The following is a 23899-nucleotide window of genomic DNA, read 5'->3' as shown; positions in this document are numbered from 1 at the left end:
AAGCGTTATAGTAGTGTATGAATTCCGGATATATGAAGGCCCATAAATATACAAATTACCCCTATGGGCCGCTAAAATTAGTACAATATACTTTAGGCCTGCGGAGAACTTTGCATTTAAATCAATTTTAGACGAATCCCGAGGGAACACTTCGCGAATGTACCTTGTAAGAGCGAGAGCACAAATTTAGCCTGCCACTCCCACAACATCCATCATGATTCAGGAACGAACAAGGATCAAGCCGAATCAATTCTAGGAACTATTTGCGCAGGTGACATCTGGGTATTGTGTTGCGGAACGGAGTTAGTCCGTCAATTGTTTAATACCATTTATTTTATCAAAACATATGAATTCAGCAAAGTTATTGTGGGGAATTGGCTAGATAAAATATTTTTCTGTATTGACTCTTAGTATTGTTACTTTCGTGAAAGCTATTCAAGTATAATATATTTGTAACAATGATAAATGAACTTGCAAATGATTATTCATCGTATCTAAAATTGGACATTTCTAAGGAAGTAAGTATTTTATTTCTCTCAAAGGATTACAAGGAAACTTCAATAAGAATCGTACGCATGTAAAAGTGTTTCTGATTAAAATTCTCTTGTAATCCTTGTTCGCTATTGAGAATAAAATATTTGGTGGAAGTTACGAATAGGTGTACCGGTAGAAGATAAGGTAAAGATTTACTGTACGCACCCATATATAAAGTCATTGCATGTTTTTTTTTTTTCAGTAAACCGATTATTTGTATCGTAAACAATTATTTTTGGCGTGGAGATTTACTATACGGACCCATAGTACAAGTAGTTAGTAGGAACGGGTTAGAAGCCCCACAGGGGTTGGTTGGGTTCTGTTCTCGACATAAATTGGGCAAATTAAAGACTTTCCCATATTTTTTTGTACATTTTACAATCTATGGATCGGTATAGTAAAACAGCACCATTTTTGAAGTGTGAACTTGTATTCCTCTGTACAAATTCACTTGAGCGAGAGTTCAGTGTACGTATACGATAAGAACTATTGTGCAAAAGACTCTAACCAACTTGTGATAAGTGACCAATAAAGAGCCCGAATGCTATCTAAGCAAGTCAGACAAGAGCGCAGCAGGAGGACCTAAACTTTAGCGAGGGGGTTTCAGAAGGGAGCAGGCATGTCAGCGAAGGTAGGTATATACGTAAAACAGGCTAGGGCAGAGCACTGTATATGGCGTAAAACTACTTACCTTACGTATTGAATTATGTATATGTACGTTACAAAAGACGTTATGGATAATATTTCGATATGTGTTCATTGCTTGCGTATTTGTGTTCCGAAGTAACATAACAAAGTATTAACGTACATTTTGCAATTATGTGAATACCATAACTCTTGGACACTTCTATAGGTGCGCGTCATGAGTCACCACAGATACTTCACTTCACTACATTTTGTATATTGTGGTTACTAGCATCCTTATTGGTGAGTTAGTACATAACAGGTTCGACTTTCATTAATGTATTTTTTTTACGTAGATATGCATCTCACAGGTAAGGACACAACATATTTAGATTATTTACACATTAGTCTATTAAGATATTACAAATTTATCCTCTAACTTTTACAATTCTGTGGATCTGTACTGTAAATCTGCACCGAAGATAGGTATGCTCTACTTTTTGGGGGGAATTACTTGTGTGGTATTTTATATGACGATAGTGCAGATTTACTTTAAGAGGGCATATCAGTGCAGCGTTCTATCGACTAAGTTTCCCCTGGAACTGTCTGAAAACCGGTACAGATTTACTGTATGGATCCACATATTTGTAGGGGCAATGTTCGAGAGAAATTTTTACAGATTTCTTACATTTTTAGATTAGGTTAGAGCTTCTAAAATTCTGGTAATAATTCTTATCTTCAAAACGGTTTTACTGCTTTGCATTTTTATATTGTGCAGCCTTCCGCTTTAGTAAGTACACCTACAATACTTTTGACATTCAAAATTCATTTCAATGTGCTGTGCCCTGACAGAAATTACACACTCATTCCTTCACGAAACGTGTTTCATGTTGTATTATTACCTATAAATTTTCTATTTGATACAACGTCTGCTGGAATGATCCCTTTGTAAAATTTCTAGAAATAACCAATTTTTTATATCACACGAAATCGATGATATAGAAAAATGAAAACAAAATGTATGGACTATATATATTAATGAAAAAGGAAACCGATTTTTTCACACACCGTATCCTGTATCGATGTGAATTCAATAACGTACAAAGAGTGAAAAAGTGACTGAGTGGACCGGGAGTCGAACCCGGGACCTCTGGCGTACCGTGCCATGTGTTCATAACCACTACGCCAGCTAGTCCACTTCCCAGAGCAACCACTCTCTCTTAAGGTCGGTGCTCTAATCTCGGAAAACATGGGTTATACCACAGACTCTTGTTGTACTTGCACAATTCCTGTGTTCATATATTGAGTACCTATGACGGTTGTGATTACATATAGATAGGGACGTGAAGTGAAGTTTTTGTTTTATTTTATCCCTGAAATCGGTGTTATTTTTCGCGATTTAATACAAGCAAGTAGGGGTTATTTGCTTTATTCTGTAATGGTTTTGAAAAGCAAGTATATTGTAAACATTGAGAAAGTGGTCTGTGAAAGCTAATTAGAATAAAATATAGTTTTAAAATTAAACGAATAGTTTTAAATTTTGACGTCTTACATTTAAAAGAATAAATTATATCTTCGGGCTTATCATCTGAGAAAGAAATGGCGCAATATCCCTCCTAAACTTGGATGTATTTAATGTATTATTTGAATATATATATATACTTATCTAAAACGCAATTCATGTCATTATGGACACATATTTTTACTTAATGGCGAATTTATAGTTTCTTCAATGTTTCTTATTTTTCAAAGGACAGTATTGTCAAATTTCCACATTTTTTTCTTTAAGGTTTTGCCTTCTTACCGTAACTACGCAGTTGTATTCTGAAAAATATCTTTCAGAATCAATGTTGGAAAGTGGCATAGATATTGCTTCAAGAGCACAGGCAGCAAAATCCTAGGGGCAAACTTTCACTAACCAACCAGTCTAAAATAACAGGAATGATGATGATCTGTGAATCACCGCTGTTGCAAAGGAAACTTGTATTATTTTATGAGTATTACCGGCCATCATGGCGATTTCGCGAATTTTGTCGCTTTATTCAGTGTATTTCGGTGTTATTTTGAAAAGAAGTACCAAATTCGCGTTATTTTGCGATTTAAAAACACCAAAAATGGCCTTCTATCATATATTTAGGTATATCTATATACTTTACTTTGCCTTTTTCAAGTTTTCGATGTTAAAACGAAAACAACACGTCCCTACATATAGATACTAATGAAAGACAATGTGTTCGTGGGAAAATTTCTAATGTTAGCATCATACTCATTTTCTTTAGCTAAGTGGAAAATATGATTGGTCTCACTTTTTAATGTATCATGTCGCTTTAATGATGTTATTGATCTACATAGTGGATTCCGTGAATAAGAATATCAAGGCTCATGGCGAGTCACTTTTTTTTTTTTACATTTGTCACTAAAAGTTACTTTTTGGGTTGGTGAAGTGATTTTTTCGTGTGATTTAGTTTTGCATTGGCAGTTTTCTAAGAAAAATATAAAAATAAATGGAAAAAGGCAGAAACTTGTTACTCATTACACTTCTGAAAGCTTCAGTACTTGCTGCTACATGTAAAACAGTCAGCTTTATTCTCACTTCAGCTTTTATTCTTTCTAAAGCACGGTAGGTGGATGCTTAAGCTCTCAAGGTGGGGTTGAGAACCCTTCTGTGTCTATTCTTTCTTCTATCATAATAGTCTTTTAGTTTTCTCTCGTAATAGTTAACGCTCCGCTCAACGTTGTGTGTGTGTGTGTTTGTGTGGTTCATCATGTTCGTCTTCTGTTATGCTTCTTGTATGTTCTTCTTAAGAGTAGGTGATGAATTTGAATATTTCATGGCTTTGAAAACTCTCAATGCTAATTTAAATATAATGTCTGGGATGAAGAAATTCGGAAATAGGCCAGAACTGATTTCATTTACTCAGAAGCTTCTTACCGGTACATCTGCTAAAGTTTGCTTACGGTAACTACAAAGCATACTTAGAAAACCCAAAGAAAGAGGAAGCTCAAAAAGAAGAAGTAAAGAAGAAACGATGAAACAAAACAAGAAACAAAGAGAGAGGTGATGGAGAAATTGACAAAGGGAAAAAGGGGCATGATGAGATTTTGGTCACTTTTCAACTATTTACAAGAGACCAGACCACTATGAGCCCTGAAATATGCTAAATAGTTCTTATCCTGTATGTCATGAAAAATTCTTTATTAGGTTTGGAAATATTTGCAAATGATTATTCTGAAGGGAACATGAAGGTGATTGTTATAAATGTTAACTCATGCATGTGATGCCAAAAATAATATTCTCATTGCAGTAATTATTGTTTTAATACTATTATTTATCATTTTCAGATAAGTACTCTGGAAGAAACCATAGAGGATATGTTGACAAGACTAGAAGAATTCGAGAGTTTGGTCGATATGGTAAACAGATTTTTTTTTCTTTTTTTATACTCTCAGGTTGTTGATTTATTATATCCTGAGGTTTTATCATATCCTCTTGCCAACGACCCCTGGTTTGTAATAATCTTGTGTGGGATTTTTAATATACCTGTTCGTTGCGGTATTGCGGAGATCTTACAGTACCCATCTATTTCTATAATTGTACAATACATTTTTTTGTATATAGTAGCTACAGTAAATATCCTAAAAGCGAATGATTTAAAATTGGTCAGTTCATTCATATTACAAATATCGAGTCTAACCCTTGATACTATTCCAAAATGGAGGCCGTTCAAAAATTTTAAAACTTCATAACTCCGTTAATTTTGGGTCGTATGGTAAAAACAAATAAAGTGATTTCTAATTTTAGTTTAAAAACTTGGATAGTTGTTAAAACAGCTATTGAGTATTATAAATGACTTGCTAATGTGCGTCACGAAGATCGAACCAACATTGTCGCACTAATGAAATCACACCATGCTCAGGTTCCACATTGGCTTTCAATTTCAATTGTATTTCGATATGCAGGATTTGTTGCATTTGTATTTTTCTGGTATTTCAATATGCAGTTCTTATCAGTTTCATATCGTACCTCTTTCATTTAAATTGATTTTTAAACAACTCTGCACCTGTTGAAAATGTATAGTAGACTTTTTTTTTTTTTTTTTTTTTTTTTTTTGCTGTTCTTAACAGTATGTATAAAAATAAAAATATGTCTATCTGAACAAAATATTTAAAAATATTTTTTGGTATTAGATTGTATCTCTTTCACTTATCTTCGCGACCTCCAGGTTGAGAAACCCTGTTCTAGACTAATAGTTTAGTGTTTGTTGTTAGGTTAGGTAATACTCGACTCTAAGGTTTGTTCTAAGCACAATTCAATTTTATTTTGTTTAATAATGAAGGTATATTACGCCCGCTTTGTGTATATCTGTGAGATATTTCAAGAACTCGTATCTGTTTGTCCGTATTAATTGCACAGAAAATAACTTAGAGATAAATAGATGTAACCTTATATTAAAAAAAAAAGAAAGAAAAAAAACCTTCAAGCAGACACTTTTGTTTCACTTGGTCAGTATTCTCGATGAATATAACTTCATTGCTAAACTTGTAACATGTAGAAGGGTTTCTTCATTTCTGTAGAGTTCTTTTAAAGGAAATAAATAAATATAACCCTTCCTTCAAAAATTGTATTAAGCATGGGCTCTTGGGAAAAAAAAAGTGGTAAGTTGGTGATATTTCACTTTCTTGGTATTGAGTTGTTATTTTACACGTATTCGTAAAATAGTGAGGAAACACTTCTACATATTACAAATTTAGGAGAGAAGTTATAGCTATCGAGAAGGTTGGCAGAGATGAGTGAACTGTTTGGAAAAGTTTTTGTTTACCTGGATACAAGTTAAGGTCTACCTTTCTCTAAGTTACCCAATGTGTATGTTAAAACTATTATTGGGAAAGATGCACAGAAAATAATTATATTATAACAAGAAAATAGTAAATAACAACTCTCAGCAGACCCCTCACACAACTGGTTTGTTCAAATACCGTAACACATGAATTTATAAATGTATAACTGAAATAGCAAACGATGAACGTTCACTATCCAGATAGTTTTATTATTAAGGTATGGGGCATGGTAGCTCAGTGGTAGAGCGCTTCCCTGGTTCGATCCTTATCCAAATAAGTTTGTGGTGTACAACATCGTTTCAGTGGGTTTTCTCGGAGTAGTCCTGTTTCCTCCTACTTTCTCATTCCACAAATTCTTCCATTATCATTGGGAGCCGCGGTGGAGGGTCCGCTCAATGGTAGAGCGTTCACCTCTGGTGCTTGGGGTCTCGGGTTCGATCCCAGCCCCCGCCAAGTGAACTTTGTGGTGGACAAACACCGTGTGCGTGGGTTTTCTCGGGGTTCTCCCGTTTCCTTCCACTTTCTTCATTCCACCATTTCATTCATTACTCATCATCACCGTCTCCTTTAGCCTAACCGGCATAACCATGGGACGTAAAACTCACAGATTTTTCTTCCATTATCATTAACTTGCCTTAGATTAAAGAGCATAATCGTGGAACGTTAAACTGAAAGATTTCAGTTATTTTTTATTAGGCTACTAATAATGCGCCCGACTTTTTCATTGCTCTAATTTCTTTCATGTTCTTTCTTTGTGTAGTAACAAATGTTACCAGTGAAATTTCTGCATTTATACAGGTCTATTCTTGATCTGACTCCATTTGGCATGTAGTTCATTTGCGAAATTTGCGACCTTAAACGTTTAGTTGGAGTCACAAGTAGGAAAATACCTTTAAATGTTAAAATTTTGCTCTTTGGTTAGCTTACCTTAGCTTTCTGTCTACTTGTGTCTCTCATTACTACTACTGAAAAAAAAAAAAAAAACTATGTTAAAATGCGGGGTCGCGGTGGCTCAGTGGTAGAGCGTTCACCTCCGGTGCTTGGGGTTCCTGGTTCGATCCCAGCTCGCGCCGTGTGGGCTTGTCTGGTGGACAAACACCGTGCTCGTGGGCTTTCTCGGGGTTCTCCCGTTTCCTACCACTTTCTTCATTCCACCATTTAATTCATTTCTCATAATCACCGTCTCTTTTAGCCTAACCGGCGTATCCGTAGGACGTAAACCTTAGATATTTCATTTCATTTTTATGTTAAAATGCTTCACCATGAGACGGTCTTTTCCACTCAGGTATCTTCTTGTTGGGGTTAGTCCTTCTCCTGTTCGTGTCATTATTAAGCTACTGCTTTCATTTCGTGATTTCAAGTATTCGAAGACACTAATTCATCATATACAGTTTTAGAAGTGAACCTCCATGTGGTCAAGTTCACTGTAACCAGAAAGCGTGTGTATTGTGTGTTGATAATAACTTCTCGCCGTTTTGTACATCAATATATATTGTAAAGTTCTCCCTGTATAGGAGTAGGTAGAACTTTGGTAGAATAAATTATAGTCCGGAATCGACTCCCACTACCGGTTTTTATTATGAAAACTTTGTATAAACAGTGTTGTATAGGAATATTGCAATGATGTAGTTTCTCGAATACAAAGTAGAGAAAGGTGACCCAAGGCCCGAGCAGACAGCAAGCTAGATGGAGTGGATTAGGAATCCCCAATGCTCCGAAGCAAGCACAGAGGGGGGTTAAAAAGCCACAGAACTCCGAAGCAAGCTAAGCAGGAGGAAGGAAGGCCTAGAGTTCCGAAGCAAACTAGAGGCTTTTGGTTGGGTATCTCTACAGCTCCGATCAACCTAAAGTAGGGGTGACCAATCGCAGACTGGTAGCTGTCCATTGAACCCTTTTGTTATATAAGCAATTCTGTCGTTATATCTAAGAAGACGGTTAAATTATTGAAGAAGAGGTTAATCAACAACATAATTACTGAAAAATGCAGGTTACTTCCATTTTTAAACAAATCTGTTTTGAACGTAAGACCTGATAGACCCAATAATTATTGGATATTGTTCTAAATAATTTTAATGTCTAATATTGTCACAATCTTGACAGAAGTCAGAAGTTTAGACATTTATGATATGAAAGTACGGGTGTTGATAATTGATTTTCTCAGTCCTAATCACCTGACAATCAAAGTTAGTAATTTTTCATAAATAGTTATCGAGAAGGATGTTCACATGAGTCAGGCATTCTCAAGTTTCCATTTGGAGTCTGAGCAAATGAACATCGTAATTGGCCCAGAGCAACGCGAAAATATTTCCTGTGGGTCTTCTGTAAAACTGTAATTAAACATATCGACCGTAAAAAAGTGAGTCATGCTATTACTTGTAATCACGCATCAGTTTAGATCTTAATATTATTTTCTGGAATACATAGGCTGGTTAACATTATGCATGTAGATACTCCATTCTTCTTCCATTGTACGTTTTTCATATTTTCATGTCATTTATTTTGAATTTTCTACATTTTCTCTAATGTACGGGTGTTAAATGATTGTTTTTGTTGAATTACTGTTGAAAGATGCACGTAGGTTTAATTAGTTTTGGGAGAAATTATGTAAGCAGTCATTCTTAACTGGTCATTGTATGACGCCATAGCTTACCGTTATGCTTGGAGCAACGAGACAGATTAACAGGTAGAACTAAGGCGCGAGAAATGGCAGTGCATTAATAGTTATTTATCTATGAATGGTGTGTGCCTGCAAAACTGTTGATCTTGTTGTTTGCCTGGTTCACTGTGAATGAGAGAAGCTATGACATCACAGAGCATCCAGTTTACCTTGTTCGCCTAGTTCACTAAGAATGAGAAGCTATGACGTCACACAGCATCCAATTGGAAATATTATCATATATGTACTATTTTCCTAATTTTTAGACTTCCGAGGCCGCGGTGGCTCAGTGGTAGAGCGTTCACATCTGGTGCTTGGGGTCCCGGGTTCGATCCCAGCCCCCGCCAAGTAAACTTTGTGATGGACAAACACCATGTGCGTGGGTTTCCTCGGGGTTCTCCCGTTTCCTCCCACTTTCTTCATTTCACCATTTCATTCATTACTCATCATCACCGTCTCCTTTAGCCTAACCGGCATAACGTGGGACGTAAAACTCAAAGATTTTATTTATTTATTTATTTTTTAGACTTCCAAACCATGTTGCTTATACACGAGATCAATTTTTTCAACTTCTCCTTAAGCTACCAGAGAATCAAATGAGATGACCAATTGGGGATAAGACAAAGCTGTTCATTGAACATCACCCCCCTTCCCATTAGTGGCCTCGCTTAGCGTAGTCGCTAACGCTCTCTTCTTTGGTCCTGGGTTCGATTCCTGGTGGAGACACTCGGTCGAAAAATTTTAAAGTCCAGCCGTCCTGTGTGAAGTTTTTCCTGGGTTTTCCTCATTTACACTAAACAAATACCTGGATGGCACCTAACATATAGGTCTCAGGCCGCTTCCTTCCTTCCCTTTCCTCGGATATTGTGATCGCCGAGATACGTTATTCCTCATACGTGGCGAGCTGAATTGGGCATAGGTACCGAAAGCCTAGAAATCTAGTTCTCCCTCCCACTGGATAGACAGACTCTTTCGTTCAATCATTAAAACATATCGAGTACAATAGAAACAACCGCCAAGTGTGAACTACATGACGTAATTCGATTGCTCAGGCAGAAGGGCAAAATACAGTCGCAATTCATCGTCGAATGCCTGAGGATTATGGCTGGAGCTATAAATGATGGCTGAAACGAGAATAAGACAAAGTTGTTCACTGGACGTCACCCATCCCCCACATTGGTAGGGTCTGCCATTCAATCACTGAAGAGTAGCGTACTTGAGAATATATCGAGTACAATCGAAACAACCGCCAAGTGTGAACTACATGATGTAACTCGATTGCCCCAAAAAGAGGGACATAGAGGGGGAACCCTGAGAAAACCGGATTGAAAGAGCGCTGCCGTTCCTAGGCGTAGTAGAGCGTTCTCCTGCTAGGTAGATCTAGTAGAGACCTTCCAAGCGGCGTCTGCGTAGGAGGTTAACATTTGATCGTATTATTGTTTTTCTCAACTGTTCTCGTTTGCAACCTGCGAAATCGTTATGGCAGATTCAAAAGAACAAGGAGTGTGTTTGCTTCCTACTTGGAAAATCAGAAACGAAAACTTACCAAATCGTTCAACAGGCTTTCAAGAAGGATACTATGAACAGCGCAATTTTTTGAGTGGTTTGGGCGCTTTAGGTGTGGTGAGATTTCTGGGTGCTCTTCATCATTTCGAAACGACGAAAACATCGAACAAATGTGCCCCAAAATCAGCGAGGATCGTCGTTTCATGTTCGATGATAATTCAAAACAGGCAGGAGTGAGTTGGAGCTCGTTCCAGCGTGAGGTTTTGCAATTGAGACACGTTGCCGCTAAGTTTGTATCTCGCCTGCTCACATAGAATGAAATCATTCGTCTGAATTTGAGCCAGGACTTGAAAAATCAGATTGAAAGTGACCCAAACTTTTTGACCAACATGATGACATTTTCCGAGAATTAAACAAAATCTAAAAGGAAAATGTTTTGATAGTGTAGAGGCTGTAAAGAGAACTTCGCAGAGCGCATTAGACGATATAAAAGTTCCAGAGTTCCAGAGGTGCTTCAAACAGTGGGAAAGAAGATAGGAGAAATGAATTGCATTTAATGGAGAGTACTTTGAAGGAGACTGAAAGAATTACTGTAAAAAATTTAATAAATTATTTTTTTTAGAACGAAAGTCCGGTTTCTTTTGGGTCCTCTCTCATAATACAGTCGCAATTCATCCCCGAATGAGTAAGGACAACGGTGATAACTTTAAAGTGATGGCTGTATGGACGACTGCTCAAAAGGTTTAAAATAGCCAGTTAAGACGAGGGCGATTAAAAATAGAAAACTATGATTTAAAGCTCCACAGTGATTAAACGGCATAGTCTGATTATAATTATCAGTGTAGGGGTTGGCGACGTTCCATGAACAGTTTTGTCTTGTCCCCGTTTCATCTCACGTAATTCTTCTCTGATGGCGCAACGGAGATTGAAAAGAAATAGTCCTCGTAGTGGGAAGTCTTATGGAACGGCTCTGTCTGTTTGTCTACCGCTATCAGAGCAAAACCAGTTTCTTGATATTGATTCAGGGTCAAGGATAGCTTCCATCTCCTCTCTTAATCCTCTGTTCTATATGGAAGTGGTAGAAATGAACGATTTCCGGTTTCAGCATTGGATCAGTTTAGGACAAAAACGATAATAGATAGCGTGAAGGTTTTTGAAGTAGATTTTAGCTTCCCAAGAATGTGTGTATACCGAAACCTACTGAAGAAGTGTTGAAATATACTACCATTTTCAGTTTCAGTGTTGATCTCCATGGACCAAAAGCAGGTATAGATGGCAAGAAGTAGCTTTATGATACGAATTCACTATTTCAATAATTAAGTTTCATCTCAACTTAGTGGTGGTGGAAATTAATACATAGAGAATTGTAACCATTTTTACTATAATTGTTTCTTTTGTTCAACAGGTTCGTAATGATGGTAGTCAGTGTCTAGAAGGCTCAGTGCCAATGATCTATGCGTGCCACAAGGAACTGCAAAACCTCTTCGATCGAATTGACCACTTAGAATCGTTCATTGGAAGAGTTCGACATGACCTTGATATGGTGGAACATCACTTAGATGCAGCGGAATCAGACGTGGGTTCAGAAGGCGCTCTCAAGAATATACTGAAGCCTCTGTTTTTTGTAAGTAGTGTCTTTCTTTTTTTCAATATATACGAGGAATGATCGGAAAGTAAGGTAACAGAGCCTTCACTGAAACGTGTATAATATTATTTCATACAACCAATACAGCCAACAGATAGTACACACATTAGGTTATTTTCGACATAGTCTCCACATCCCACTTGTCGCATCGTGGGATGAGTTTGAAGAATCCCTCCTGGTAAAAATCCTGTCCTTGCGTCTTCAGCCACGTTGTCGCCGAGAGTTTCACCTCCCCGTCTGAAGCGAAGCGACGGCCTAGTGGTGCTTGCGAACGACATTCCCAATTCTGCCATCAGATGCCGCAACGTGATCCCCCTGTTGTCATGAGTCAGCCCTTCTAGGCGAGCAATTCAAATCTGTTGATGCCATGATGGGCAAGCCACTGCGCTCCTCGTCGGTTATGGTGTCTGTACCAGCTGCAAACTTTGGACACAATTCTGCGACATGCTGACGAGACATTACAGTCTCTCCGTAAACCAGCTGCGGTAAATTTCAGCCGCGTTACATGTTTCGGCCACAGAAGTCGAATAACTGAGCGGACTTCTTCGCGAGACCAGTTTTCCAAACGAGTCGCCGTTTGTGTTTATCTACAACTAACACCGTAGATGCCGGGTGGCTGAAATTCTGCACAATTGCCAACCCCATGTGTTGCAATTGCCGCACACTCCTCATTTCTCTATAACAGACGAAACTCCAGAAATATCGGCCTGGTAACCTTAGTTTCTGATCCTCCCTCGTATACACAGACACATAGATATGATAAATTATTATATAGACATTAATTATATAAACATTTCTCGTATTCATTATATAGACATATAATGAATTATTTACCGGAACACATGAAATCATAATTACAATACTAAAAAATTACATTAGCAAATACTTCGCTGAACTGGTTCATCAGATAATGTGTGTAGACAAAGCATGGAGAAAAAAAAAAAAAAGAAAAAGCCGACAAGCAGATACCATATCAAAGTATAAGTCGGGCGATAGTGCTACTAGGTTGTAAGTATATGCAGTTTAATGAAAGAAGATCGGAATGGAACGGGTAGCTGGGTTGGAGTGCAGATTAAAAAACTAATAGATAAAGAGAGAAATACAGTGAAACCTGTCTATGTTGGCCACCATCGGTTCCATCGAAAAGTGGCCAACTTAGACAGGTGGCCAACTTACAGAAAACAAGTGTGATTTGTGTATTTTTAGAATAGGATTTCTAGTATTACTTGATTGTAAAATTTTAATAAGCAGTGGCACGAGAGCTACTTATAAATAATGTATATAGAGTAATCATAAAAATATACAGTACTAGATAATATTACTATAGTATGCAAGAGCGCAGATTTCTCTGTAAATTGGGGGGGGGAGCATTCAGATGCAAAAGGTATATATATATGAAGATTTTAAGACAAATTGCACTCAAATTATACCAAATATTGTATACTCATAAATAAAATAGGGACCACATTAGCTTTGGGGGCCCGGCCCCCTCGGACCCCCCCCCCCTCTTGATAGTATGTTTAATATATATGCATACTTTTCTCTTCCTGAAAACTAATTTGGTACATTGGATTATTCGGATTGAAAACACAATAACACAAACAACCATGAAATAGAAGTGTATGTACGCAGTTTATTGAAATTGATATTATAGCACACTGAGTTATTCAGATTGAAAACAAAAACCTAAGTTAAAAATTGAGAAATTCATATGCAATTTACATGACTTCTTTTCAGTTGTTACTGAATGGTGGTTCATTCTAGACGTATTTGTTTTATTCTTTTTGGCAGTATAACGAAATACTTTAGTTTGTATAATATTTACCTGTACCGTGGGCAAAAAGTGCTCATAAATATGTAATATACTTAGTAGAATGTTCGTTTTAAATTAACAGAAAAGAAGAATGGTTTTTAATATATGTAGGAGATTATTATGGGATAGTTGTGACTATGTACATGTTATGTGTTGACCTAGTCAAGTGAATTTATGTATTTTACGGTCTTAAAAAGAATATTTAAGACATATCAAGCAATAAAGGTGAGACTAATAATCTTTGAATATCTGAGTTGATTTTTGCATAAAGAAAAGTAATTATCGCTTCGTAACTGATATTTTACAAGACGAACCAGGTTGACGACGCTTTTCTATAGAGTCGTTATAAAAATTTGGTTTACCAAACCCGGGACTTTTGAAAATTCAGTTCCCGAAGAAGGAAAGTAGGGCTGAATTTACTTGGATATTACCATTTATGAATACGAACTTAACCGTATTACGAAGCGGTAAGGTCATCAAAAGAAAAATGGATAGTGAAATAGTGCAACAGGAATCTAATACCAGTAATCCAGGTGAAATTAGTGCAACACCAAGTTTGTCATCTGAGGATCGACTTTTGTTAGCTGTGCAGCGACAAATTATGCAAATGACGACTGAGATAAAACAAACCATGGAACAGAAGCTCAATGAATCTAACACAAACATGGAACAGAAGTTCTATGAAGCTAACAAGACCATGGAACAGAAGTTCTATGAAGCTAACCAAACCATGGAACAGAAGTTCTATGAAGCTAACCAGACCATGGAAAAGAAGATAGAACTGAAATTTAACGAAGCAGTATGAAGAATTAAGTAAACGAATAGAACGGATAGAACTGAAATCAGACGATACGAAACAAACAATCGTCCATGTGATGAACGACATATCCTCGCAGTTTGAAGAGAAGTTAAAAAGGTTAGCCGATGAGTGTCAAGAAAAGCACGATCATCAAAATCATGAAATCTGTGCTGTAAAAAAGGATTTAACGTTAATAGAATCTTCCGTTAAACATCAAAAGATCCAGTTGGCTACTATGCAGGAAGAAATTAAAACGTTACAGGCTAGAAACACCATTTATCGCAATAATCTGGGCAGTGATCGCTTCGAGTTTCCCCAATCACCGGATATTAATACGCCTTCGCCGGAATCTGAGGAGGATATTATATTAGAGGAAAATTGTCCGAAGATCATTGATGAACGAAATATAAATGGTATCATGACACAGCACGCTACGGACCGGAACAATCACACCACAAGAACAAGGAGTGAGAAAAGAAAGGTAAAGTTAAGTGTCAAGATGAGCGAAATCAAAGTCATGAGTAAATTTAGTGGTAAGTGCAATGAAAATGCTAGTTCTTTCTTAGAGAAGTTCCAAGACGAATGCAGTATAATGTCTATCGACCGATCACAATACATGAAATTAATACCCCATGTATTACTCCCACCTTGTTCCTTATGGTTTAAGGCAATACGTGATCACATTAGTACATATGAGGAATTTAAAGCGGCATTGATCGCGAATTACGAAAATGACTTTTTGCTGGCAAACAGAGATGCCACTCTTAGAAATCAACATTTCAATCCTCGATTGCACAAATCTATTGTAGAGTTTGTTGTAAATGTCTATAATGAATTAAAGGTTGTTAATCCCTTGCAATCGGAATCAAGAATAATTGCATCGATTCGCAATTTGCTTCCATTTAAATTACAGCAGATCTTATTTTCCACACAGTGTATGAGTTTCAGTCATTTATTAATGCTTGTACAATGCTACGAAACTCAATACCATGCTATGAATCTAACACAATCAGGAATGGGTAAAAATAAGAATAATTCTGATCATTTGGTCCCTGTTCGGAATTTGGATATCCGAAGTGTGAATAATACTGAACCGAACCTAAGACGAATATACTCTAGCAATCAAAATGAACAAAATAGACAAGGTTATGTAGGGAATCCGCCTAACCTAATCAACCGAAGTAGACACAAAATTAATAGAAATACATATCGAAATCCTAGAGATGCTACCAATCCTATGTATAGATATAATCATTGTTCACGAGATGGTACTTCGTATCCAAATTCAAATCACGATGAAAGACATGTACAACCTAATGTAGAACCTAACCACGATTGTGCGGTACAATGCACTTTATTAGATTCATATGCCAGTGCGAATGTAACATGATTACCGTTAACGAAATTAGGTTAAACCCATGTTGATTATAGATTCTTGTGAATTTTCGTTTTAAAGTTTGTGTTAATATTAATAATGAAAACGATGGTTATAAATATTTGAAATGCATCTAGTTAAAGAGTTAGTAGCAACCAACATTCTTGATCAAATAAATAAGAATGAAAAATAACAATAGTAATGAAAAATGTGTTTATTTAATAACAAAAAGGTGTCTTTTGTTTCTGTAAAATAAATTTATTTACTTCCATTTGATTATTCAAACGTAGGTTATGTTTAATTTTTATTCTTTCTTATTAATATGAAGAATCATAATTCAATTTATAATTAGTTAAAGGCAAAAATTATTTATATTAGATTGATTTGTGTTTAATTATCAAAGATTATGTTAAGAATAAGATCCATTCTATAAAATCAATTATTCAATGACTACCTTGAGTGAAATTCTTTTTTATTTTGGACATCTTAGTGCTACTATGTATACATTGCAATTGCAACATCTAACTTATTTGTTATACAATGCGCCCGAAAAGAACAAATATTATTTGTCACATCATCGTTTGTAATGATGATCGAAACTATTAATCTTCATAGTTTGTGTTTCACCCTCGTTAATTATATTTCTAAGCGACGATGTTTTTAATGATAAAGAATAAATAATAATGTAATAAAAGAGAAATATTAATGAAATCAAAGATTTATTGTGAATGTATTTATGAGAATGATAATAACTAATATTTTATATATATATGAGGGTTAACCAAAATGTAATGAAGATATGTACGAGGTGTGATCAAAATATAAAAAAAAAAAAAAAAAAACATATGCAATGTACAAACATTAATGTAATCAGACCAGTGGTTCTTGAATATAAAAGCCAAGCCCACTCATGACTTTTATATTCAGTCCCTCTGTCGGGCGACATTTTCTATAACGAAATACTTTAGTTTGTATAATATTTACCTGTACCGTGGGCAAAAAGTGCTCATAAATATGTAATATACTTAGTAGAATGTTCGTTTTAAATTAACAGAAAAGAAGAATGGTTTTTAATATATGTAGGAGATTATTATGGGATAGTTGTGACTATGTACATGTTATGTGTTGACCTAGTCAAGTGAATTTATGTATTTTACGGTCTTAAAAAGAATATTTAAGACATATCAAGCAATAAAGGTGAGACTAATAATCTTTGAATATCTGAGTTGATTTTTGCATAAAGAAAAGTAATTATCGCTTCGTAACTGATATTTTACAAGACGAACCAGGTTGACGACGCTTTTCTATAGAGTCGTTATAGCAGATATGCACATTCAAATATTGTAGTTAACTACCTCCTGTTAATGAGCTAGAAGTGTTTCCCTCGGAGCAAAAAATGTTTTGAGAAAATCTTGAGGGAATTCATATCTCAAAACCTCCGCTATCTTTTGACATGCAGTCAGGTGCCAATAAATGACAATTGAGCTTTAACCTTGATTTTCCGGAATTACTAAAGCTTCCCACTGATGAAAGGAGCCGATATAGCTAATGGTTTTACCAAAAACAGAAAGGATAAACAAATACGTACAACCATTTCCTGAATTCCTGTACGTGCTTTTTCTTATTCACACCTTCCTTCACCACCCTTTTATGAGGGTAGTGTTCTGGCCATTGACCTCCAAGAACAAATCTTGCGAATCTATGCTTCTTTATGTCCAGTCACAAATACAGAACATCTGCTTCTCATATGGGAATTCGAAAGAGTTAAGAAAAATAACAAAACTATATTTTTCGTGGCCAAGATACGCAGGTAAATTTATCATTATCATCATAGGGTAAACATTGCTTCAGTGTGGCCAACTTCCAAGATAGACAGGTGGCCAACTTATAGAGTAGTAAGTAACGAACGTCTTATGGGAAAATGCAGGTTCAAGACTAACCAGGCCAAGATAAGCAGGTGGCTAACTTAGAGAGGTGGCCAAGTTGACAGGTTTCACTGTATCATACGAAAGGATTGCAAATGAAAATGAATGGTGAAATTAGCAAAAAGTAATAAATAAAGAAGTATATACACAAAATAATGGGAACACCTGAAGTGAATACAACTTACCTTATTGATACGTCGTGGGATCATCGTTAGCATGCAGAACAACTCTGATTCGTCATAGAATGGAGGCTCATTGTATGGTCTTCAGAGGAATATTGTTAATCTGTACGTTCATCAATCGATATATGAGCGCTCCAATACTTATTATGTAAAAGTCTACAGGTTGTCGCATCCAGCTGTGACACGTCTACATCAATCGTGAAACGTAAGATTCAGGGAACCAAACAGATTAAAGTCACTTTGGGCGAAGTCTGACCTGTTGAACGACGTGTTATCCGAACTCCACAAGATGCTTCTGGCTTGTTTTGAGTCACATTAGGTTTGGTATTATCATGATGGAACAACAGGCCTCGATTCGGCAGTCCCGTACGTTTCGAGAAATGGCAGTCCCAAGTTGCAACGAAATATCACAGTACGATGAATGTGCCACAGTTTCTTCTGCCTTCTGGAAAATATACACACCCTGTTGATCTGAGAAGCATAACTTCCTCAACGGAGGGATGTAACCTTTTAACGTTTTCACTGGGGTGGAAACAAGTGTTTCCACTGCATTGATAGACACTTCATTTCAGGCTGGTAATGATACATCATGTTAGACACCTCCTGTAGCGATACTGTTCAGCATATCTTCCTCTGCCTCGGTGTAAAGACAGAGATGTTCGAAGGATAGGTCCATTTGAACGTTCTTCAGTCAAATATGTGTGAGTAGTCACTGTGCACCAGTATAAAATAAGATGATGTTAAGAAAATTTGAAAACACTCCTGTTTCGTGTTTTCCACAACAGTTTGTAAGCTTTGTAATGACTTTCTTGTTAATCTACAATAAATTTTCCTTCTCCTCACTTATTCTGAATCTCTTCATACGGAGATTGTTATTGAAATAATGGAGGAGGGCATGGCGGCTCACTGATAGAGTGCTTACCTCTGGTGCCTGGGGCCCGTGGTTTGATCACCGGTCAAGTAAGTTTGTGGCGGACAACATCATATTTGTGGGTTTTCTCGGGATACTCTCGTTTCCTTCCACATCCTCATTCCACCAATTCTTCCATCATCATCCATCTCCCTTAGCCCAAAGGGTATAATCGTGGGACGTTAAACAATGATTTCATTTCAAAATAATGGAAACAGCTGCAGATGTAGTTTGCAACAGGTAATAACACAGAGGATGCGTGTGGAGCACTTGGCCATTTTTAATATGAGTTAATTGATAGTAAATAGTACGTCAGACGGGGTAAACGGGAACATGTTTTGAAGCGGGCGAAGGGTGGTCATGCAAAATGGGAAACCTGTGTGGGTTTGAGAGAGAGAGAGTAGGTTGTGGATGTGCAGTTAGTTGATGCAAGTGTATTTGAAATGGCCAGTTGTTAGGCGTGTTTCGATGAACAATCTCCAGGAAAATGATGGTTTACAGTACTTATGGCAAAACAGTATCGGCGAAGAGAAAAAGTAGATGGGAGAGGAGCCTCAATGACAGAGATCACCAATCATTGAAGAAGATTTTCTCCAAGAATCATAGAGCGATTGCAGCGAAAGTGGCTGCGAAACTCAATCAGCATCTAGAATAACCTATTGCGACAATCAATGCTCGACGTACCCTGCGTGATGCTGAAAACGCTCAGCATCACTTTGTGTTTTCAGCATTTTCAGCATCACGTTAAGAAAGTGATGCTGAAAACATCCGAAGTGAACTACCGATGATTTGAAAGGCACAATATGATTCAATGAGATCTCTTTCATCTTGTTTCTACCAACAGACCATGTTTATGTGTGGTAGATGCCGAAAGAAGTTTATGCTCCGAACTATCTTCTTCATACTGTGAAATATGGCGCCGGTTTTGTGGGTCGCAATTTTTAGTGTTCTGTGGATCCTGTGATAATGCTCGCAGGACACATTTCTGCCATTATGGACACTGTAGGTGACTACACGCATATTATTGTCTAGATGATCTTTCCAGTCAATGACGCAGTTCACAGCGCTGAAACTGTTGAGGCGTTAATTTAAGAACTCCGAGATTAACTACAACGCTTCCCCTGGGCAGCCAATTTCCAGACACCTATCTTGTTAAACACTTATGGTCAGTTCTGAACCTCAAACTCTCAACAGGTATCCTCTCCCATCCTCGCTGAAGGAACGAAGTGCTACACTACATGAGGTATTTACAATATATCTTCTGCAGGGTAACTGTGGTCCCACGCTGCATCAATTAGCAAGTTGCATTTTCTTAGGTGTTTCCTTTGCTTTATCACCCTTTTGCAATTTCACCTGGGCAATTTAAATCAATATGCTCCTTGAGGATAGCGTACGCGCCTTTGTCGTGGGAGACCTAGGTTCGATTCCCGGCGGAGCTCATGTAGTTTGGATCCCACGTTAAATTAAGTCCACGTCTCATGTAGCCTCGGTGCTGAACGGGAAGCTAAACTCAAAATTAGTCTTTCTACTTTTTTTTTTTAATTACAACCATGATCAAAATATATCCAACCTTTTTCTCCTCTGTCTCCTTACAAGGTCGGACATAGCAGTTTACGAGAATCATTATCAAACCATCTCTTGCAGCAAGTATCAGTGCACGCAGGTGACTATGCTGACGGAGGGTCAGTGACTCGGAAGTTGCCTAAGATTTGCTGTAATATTTAAATTCTAACCTCAAATTGTTGAAATCGATGTATTATTTGTGACGATAGTGGGTATACGGATATGATCTAAGAAGTCAATATCATTGAAAGTGGTAGTCTCTTTGACCAACGGGATATGGTCCAGCACGAATATGCTCCGGTGATTAAACAATCACTCAATAGTTTTGGGAACTTCGCGCAGTATATTACATCAAACCGGCCGTCTGCCTGTCATGGCTCTGGCAAATTTATGGGTCTGTTAACCTTCCTGTCCTCCATGTGATATTTGGGTTTTCTTCAAATTAAATTATTCGATCAAAGGTACCTGTTCTCAGAGCAGTGAAGAACTAATAGCAAATACGACGCATCACTTTTAGATCAGGGTTATACGGACAAGAAATCGATATATTAATTTCTGTAAGGCTTTAAAATGTTTGAATTCCCTATACTAATTGTAAGTACAAAAGAATGGTAAAAGAAATTAAAAAAAAAAAAATAAAAAAAAAATTAAAAAGTAAAAGCTGCAATTGGTCTCGAAAGTTAGAGTAGCAGCTGTAGAACGTGTTAAGAATGATAACCCATGATATTGTTAATTCTTACTTTGGGAGATAGATGTCATATCTATTTACATATCTATTGCAGGTCAATACCATTTTATGTATAGGCCTATATATGTGTGTGTTTAAATTGTGATATCAGCCAAACTGAATAGTATTTTCATCATAAACTCCATTATGATTTTCGTTATTCTAATCTTTTTCTTAATATTTCTTCTGGTAAGTGAGCCAGGCATAGCGACGACGGTACCTAATGGGCTGGCTAGTAGTTCTCTTCGTAGGGTCATGTTTTACTGTAATGTGAAAGAGAGAACTCTGCTCCATTTTTTCCTCTTTTTAGTTTTGATATGCAAAGTACACGTATTATCTAAGTACAAGATTGTAAGTCTTACCTGTTCTCTCAAATACAGGGTGATTCAAAGAAATGGGAAATTTTGAAAGTTGTGTTGGCAATAATGGGCGTTTGGTAACACTGAATAACGTACGCCAGCCTGCCAACGACACCCTGCCATTTAGTTATTATGAATGCTTGGAGTGGTGCTTTTGCGATCAAAACGCGATTAAAGTTTTAGATATTGGGCGCAAGACAATCCTATGGAGCTACACCAGCGTCCATTGCACAGCAACGAAGTTACTGTGTGGTATGCTATGTCATCATATGGTGTGATGGGCCCTTATTTTTTTGAGGACGAGAATGGCCATACGATTACAGTCATATCGAATCGTCACGTCGCCATGCTTGAAACCTTTGTTGTGCAACAACTACAGAGATTTCCATTCATTATTAACACAGCCTGGTTGCAATAAGATGGATCAACGTCCCACACAGCACGAATATCGATGGCTGCTGTACGCCAATTGTTTGGGAAACGTGTAATTTTGAAAGAGTGTGACATTCAATGGCCTCCCAGATCCCTTGATTTGCCAGTTTGTGATTTCTTTTTGGCGAGTCATCTTAAAACCAAAGTGTCCCTTAGTCGACCTGCTACAATGGAAGTATTGAAAGCCAAAAATCCGAGAAGCAATTGCTGAAATTCCAGTTGAGATGTTACGTCAAATCATGAACAATGTAACGAAGAGACTGCAGAAATGTTTTCGTAGAGAAGGATCCCCCCTGCAAAATGTCATCTTCAAAAAATAAGTTGTTCTCTATGTACTCTAAATTGGCATTATTTTTTACTATTAAATGAGATGAATAATTTATTTTTAAACATTTGTTTTCATGAAATTGTTTTATTTTCAAAATTTTCCGTTTTTTTTTTTTTTTTTTTGAATCACTCTATACATCCCTTATAGTATAAATTAATGGGGTATTAAATTACAAGTAGCTGTTTTGTTGCCTCTGTGTCGTGTGTGGTTCGTCTACTTTTCTCATGGATGGATGTTTCTGTTGCTTCTTACAGAAGAAACAAGATCCAGCCTCCGGTGGGAAGAAATTGAAGTCTCCTACGTATGAGGCGCCACCAATATTTAATACGTCAGAATTTTTTAAACCACAAAATGAGCCAAAGAAAGATGAAGAATAAGTATATTTATTAATGTAAGACAAAAATGTACAGAAACACTGTGAATTTTATTTGTTACAAGGGCATTTGATCGTACTTCTGTTATTATTATTTTGTTGTAAATATTGTCTAAAACTCACTGTCCCTGTGTTGTAAATTGTATATATTTGATTTATCAAGAAATATTTTTTTCCTAATTTATTGTATTATTTTTGTGCTCCTATAGCAAGTAGCAAATAATATTGCTTCTGGATTATTTTCGGTGAAGTAATTACTGTATGTTCATGATATATTAATAAAATTGAACTCATCCGTATTTGTTTATTCTTGTCCATACACGTTTCGACGACGGTTTGGTTTATCATCATCTTCAGTACGAATCCTTTAAGGATTTATTACGTTGCTTTGTAGACTTACATTAGCAGTAACATCCCTGGATTGTAGAAAAATTATTATAGTTCATACTTCGTGATCTCCACATTGTGTTGTTTCCCTTTTCACCTTTGCTTGAAACTCGGGGCGACGATTCCTTGTAGACCCTAAAAATCAGAAGAAATACAACAGAAACTGAGTTCTAATTTAATATTTTTCCGAAATCAAGTACAGATAAGTCTTTAGATTTTTGGCCGCAGATTCCTCAAAAGCAGGCTTTTAATCCCCGAATTTGAACCAAAGGTAGACAAAGTAACATAGCGTGCAGATCGTGAAAGAAAAATATACGTAATAATAATTTTGCAGCAGTTCAGGAATGTTACTTGTAGTGTACAAGGCGCGTATCGGAAGTGCATGCCGTTTTGCCATAGTTGAAAAGTTAATAAGGCTAGAGGTTAATATAATTACACCTAAATTAACTTTAAAGTTTAACCGGGGCTGCGGTGGCTCAGTGGTAGATCGTCCACTTCTGGTGCGTGGGTTCCTTGGTTCGATCTCAGCTCGCGCCAAGTGAACTTTGCGGGGGTCAAACACCGTGTTCGTGGGTTTTCTCGGGGTTCTCCTATTTCCTCCCACTGTCTTCATTTCATCATCTCATTCATTTCTCATCATCACCGTCTTCTTTAGTCTAGCCGGCATAATCGTGGGACGTAAAACTTAGAAGATTTCATTTTATTTTAAAATTTGACTGTGCAAAATATCAAGTTTCTAAAATGTTCACCTGTGAAAGAAAGCTTTTTTTTCTTTCTTTTCTTTTCTTGTACTAACTAGACGACGGATTTCATCATAGAAGTGCCTAATAAAGTTTTTGTCTACATGTTGCGAAAAAGGCATCGAAATTCATATCCAGTTCAAGGATGTTTGTGGGAAAACTGCTTTTCTAACTACTGTGCG

General features: G+C 36.8%; 2 protein-coding genes across 2 annotated transcripts in view; one reads left to right on the top strand and one right to left on the bottom strand.

The window, feature by feature from the left end:
* The first annotated feature begins 266 nt into the window (after positions 1-266).
* On the top strand, positions 267-22770 carry Blos4 (biogenesis of lysosome-related organelles complex 1 subunit 4). The gene is made up of 4 exons (XM_081727641.1): positions 267-518; positions 4501-4572; positions 11565-11783; positions 22472-22770. Exons 1-4 carry the CDS (start codon positions 459-461, stop codon positions 22592-22594), a joined length of 474 nt encoding a protein of 157 aa, XP_081583767.1. The 5' UTR covers positions 267-458; the 3' UTR covers positions 22595-22770.
* Positions 22472-23899, bottom strand: part of LOC145662259 (ADP/ATP translocase 3-like) — a 73755-nt gene continuing 72327 nt past the window's right edge. Inside the window, exon 5 of the mRNA XM_081727639.1 lies at positions 22472-23112. Coding sequence (XP_081583765.1) covers positions 22992-23112 — 121 coding nt within the window. The 3' untranslated portion in view covers positions 22472-22991. The remainder of the gene's footprint in view (positions 23113-23899) is intronic.

Source organism: Thermobia domestica, chromosome 10 (assembly GCF_964235325.1).
Source record: "Thermobia domestica chromosome 10, izTheDome1.hap1.1, whole genome shotgun sequence".
Taxonomy (NCBI): domain Eukaryota; kingdom Metazoa; phylum Arthropoda; class Insecta; order Zygentoma; family Lepismatidae; genus Thermobia; species Thermobia domestica.
The sequence above is the reverse complement of the archived record's forward strand: the minus strand, read 5'-3'. Positions and strand labels throughout refer to the sequence as shown.

Coding starts and splice junctions, on each gene's coding strand:
- Blos4 (XM_081727641.1), top strand. CDS start 459: ATGATAAATGAACTTGCAAATGATTATTCATCGTATCTAAAATTGGAC. Junction 519..4,500: donor AATTGGACATTTCTAAGGAA/GTAAGTATTTTA, acceptor TATCATTTTCAG/ATAAGTACTCTGGAAGAAAC. Junction 4,573..11,564: donor TCGAGAGTTTGGTCGATATG/GTAAACAGATTT, acceptor TTTGTTCAACAG/GTTCGTAATGATGGTAGTCA.